At 47.6% G+C, this 3,425-nt stretch overlaps 1 protein-coding gene across 1 annotated transcript in view; it reads left to right on the top strand.

The window, feature by feature from the left end:
- LOC139421864 (alpha-synuclein-like) overlaps positions 1 to 3,005 on the top strand; it is a 22,076-nt gene extending 19,071 nt beyond the window's left edge. Inside the window, exons 6-7 of the mRNA XM_071172994.1 lie at positions 2,647 to 2,717; positions 2,828 to 3,005. Of these exons, the coding sequence (XP_071029095.1) occupies positions 2,647 to 2,676 (30 nt within the window). The 3' untranslated portion in view covers positions 2,677 to 2,717; positions 2,828 to 3,005. The remainder of the gene's footprint in view (positions 1 to 2,646; positions 2,718 to 2,827) is intronic.
- Positions 3,006 to 3,425: the final 420 nt, after the last annotated feature.

Genomic DNA, 3,425 nt, shown 5'->3' with positions numbered 1-3,425 from the left:
ACTGTACCGTCTTGTAGGTTCTCTCTCCAACCCTGTTCCTGGAGAGTTACTGTACCGTCTTGTAGGTTCTCTCTCCAACCCTGTTCCTGGACAGTTATCGTACCATCCTGTAGGTTCTCTCTCCAACCCTGTTCCTGGAGAGTTACTGTACCGTCTTGTAGGTTCTCTCTCCAACCCTGTTCCTGGAGAGTTACTGTACCGTCTTGTAGGTTCTCTCTCCAACCCTGTTCCTGGAGAGTTACTGTACCGTCTTGTAGGTTCTCTCTCCAACCCTGTTCCTGGAGAGTTACTGTACCGTCTTGTAGGTTCTCTCTCCAACCCTGTTCCTGGAGAGTTACTGTACCGTCTTGTAGGTTCTCTCTCCAACCCTGTTCCTGGAGAGTTACTGTACCGTCTTGTAGGTTCTCTCTCCAACCCTGTTCCTGGAGAGTTACTGTACCGTCTTGTAGGTTCTCTCTCCAACCCTGTTCCTGGAGAGTTACTGTACCGTCTTGTAGGTTCTCTCTCCAACCCTGTTCCTGGAGAGTTACTGTACCGTCTTGTAGGTTCTCTCTCCAACCCTGTTCCTGGAGAGTTACTGTACCGTCTTGTAGGTTCTCTCTCCAACCCTGTTCCTGGAGAGTTACTGTACCGTCTTGTAGGTTCTCTCTCCAACCCTGTTCCTGGAGAGTTACTGTACCGTCTTGTAGGTTCTCTCTCCAACCCTGTTCCTGGAGAGTTACTGTACCGTCTTGTAGGTTCTCTCTCCAACCCTGTTCCTGGACAGTTATCGTACCATCCTGTAGGTTCTCTCTCCAACCCTGTTCCTGGAGAGTTACTGTACCGTCTTGTAGGTTCTCTCTCCAACCCTGTTCCTGGAGAGTTACCGTACAGTCCTGTAGGTTCTCTCTCCAACCCTGTTCCTGGACAGTTATCGTACCATCCTGTAGGTTCTCTCTCCAACCCTGTTCCTGGACAGTTATCGTACCATCCTGTAGGTTCTCTCTCCAACCCTGTTCCTGGACAGTTATCGTACCATCCTGTAGGTTCTCTCTCCAACCCTGTTCCTGGAGAGTTACTGTACCGTCTTGTAGGTTCTCTCTCCAACCCTGTTCCTGGAGAGTTACTGTACCGTCTTGTAGGTTCTCTCTCCAACCCTGTTCCTGGAGAGTTACTGTACCATCCTGTAGGTTCTCTCTCCAACCCTGTTCCTGGAGAGTTACTGTACCGTCTTGTAGGTTCTCTCTCCAACCCTGTTCCTGGAGAGTTACTGTACCGTCTTGTAGGTTCTCTCTCCAACCCTGTTCCTGGAGAGTTACTGTACCGTCTTGTAGGTTCTCTCTCCAACCCTGTTCCTGGACAGTTATCGTACCATCCTGTAGGTTCTCTCTCCAACCCTGTTCCTGGAGAGTTACCGTACAGTCCTGTAGGTTCTCTCTCCAACCCTGTTCCTGGACAGTTATCGTACCGTCCTGTAGGTTCTCTCTCCAACCCTGTTCCTGGACAGTTATCGTACCGTCCTGTAGGTTCTCTCTCCAACCCTAACCTAGCGCACCTGACTCTTGTAATTAGCTGGTTAATAAGTTGAATCAGGTTAGTTACAACTGGAATTGGATTGAAAACCTACAGGAGGGTATCTCTCCAGGAACAGGGTTGGAGAGAGAACCTACAAGACGGTACGGTAACTCTCCAGGAACAGAGTTGGAGAGAGAACCTAAAGGAGGGTATCTCTCCAGGAACAGGGTTGGAGAGAGAACCTACAGGAGGGTATCTCTCCAGGAACAGGGTTGGAGAGAGAACCTACAGGAGGGTATCTCTCCAGGAACAGGGTTGGAGTTAAAACCTACAGGAGGGTATCTCTCCAGGAACAGGGTTGGAGAGAGAACCTACAGGAGGGTATCTCTCCAGGAACAGGGTTGGAGAGAGAACCTACAGGAGGGTATCTCTCCAGGAACAGGGTTGGAGTTAAAACCTACAGGAGGGTATCTCTCCGGGAACAGGGTTGGAGAGAGAACCTACAGGAGGGTATCTCTCCAGGAACAGGGTTGGAGAGAGAACCTACAGGAGGGTATCTCTCCGGGGACAGGGTTGGAGAGAGAACCTACAGGAGGGTATCTCTCCGGGAACAGGGTTGGAGAGAGAACCTACAGGAGGGTATCTCTCCAGGAACAGGGTTGGAGAGAGAACCTACAGGAGGGTATCTCTCCGGGAACAGGGTTGGAGAGAGAACCTACAGGAGGTTATCTCTTCAGGAACAGGGTTGGAGAGAGAACCTACAGGAGGGTATCTCTCCAGGAACAGGGTTGGAGAGAGAACCTACAGGAGGGTATCTCTTCAGGAACAGGGTTGGCGAGAGAACCTACAGGATGGTATTTCTCCAGGAACAGGGTTGGAGTTAAAACCTACAGGAGGGTATCTCTCCAGGAACAGGGTTGGAGAGAGAACCTACAAGACGGTACAGTAACTCTCCAGGAACAGGGTTGGAGAGCCCTGATTTCTGAGGATACAGAGGCTCAAACTGAGTCATTGAATCAGTGATTAATGGTTAACTCCTCATCATCCTCCCGTTTTTACTGAGTCATCATCCTCCATGTTTCATTCATCAGATTGTTTTACATAGTTTTTGTTTGTGTTTAATTGTTTCTTTCGTTGTGGATTTCCGTTCAGAAGGGTGAGGTTCCCGTTTCTTCACAGTAATGTTTTTGGGTTTCATCCACCATCATCACCCTCCCTCCATGGTATGTTTGTGATTCACTTTGTGATCATTTGTTATCAGTTATTACACAAATAGGAACATAACGTAATACTAATCATTCCTGAAGTAACTTTTCCCTCTCTGTACTTGCAGGAGGATTCCGATGGCTATTAGAGTGCACTGCATTATCTCACAACGAGCATTATCCAGAACTACTGTAACCATCCAGAATCAATGATTAAAACATTCCATGTCGCACTGCCAAGTCCCGCCGTGCCTCGTTGTGGTCTTCAATGGAGTCTGTGCTGTGTGTGTGTGTGTGTGTGTGTGTGTGTGTGACGATATGTGTGTATGTATAGCCTACATCAGTGTGTGTGAGAGTGTGTATGTTTGTTTCTGTACGTCAGTGAGTGTGTGTACTTCAGTGTGTGTGTGTTCTGGTGTCTTCGTCAGTCAGTCAGTCCTGAGGGCGGTCTATATTTCCTTCTGGTCCAGCTGTCACCTTCAGTGAAAAGCTGTTAGTGAATACTGTATACAGTATACTCTGCTAATAGTGAATACTGTATACAGTATACTCTGCTAATAGTGAATACTGTATACAGTACACTCTGCTAATAGTGAATACTGTATACAGTACACTCTGCTAATAGTGAATACTGTATACAGTATACTCTGCTAATAGTGAATACTGTATACAGTACACTCTGCTAATAGTGAATACTGTATACAGTATACTCTGCTAATAGTGAAT

The sequence above is a fragment of the Oncorhynchus clarkii genome, chromosome 12 (assembly GCF_045791955.1).
Source record: "Oncorhynchus clarkii lewisi isolate Uvic-CL-2024 chromosome 12, UVic_Ocla_1.0, whole genome shotgun sequence".
Classification (NCBI taxonomy): Eukaryota; Metazoa; Chordata; class Actinopteri; order Salmoniformes; family Salmonidae; genus Oncorhynchus; species Oncorhynchus clarkii.
Note: the sequence above shows the minus strand (reverse complement) of the source record. Positions and strands in the feature narration are given on the sequence as shown.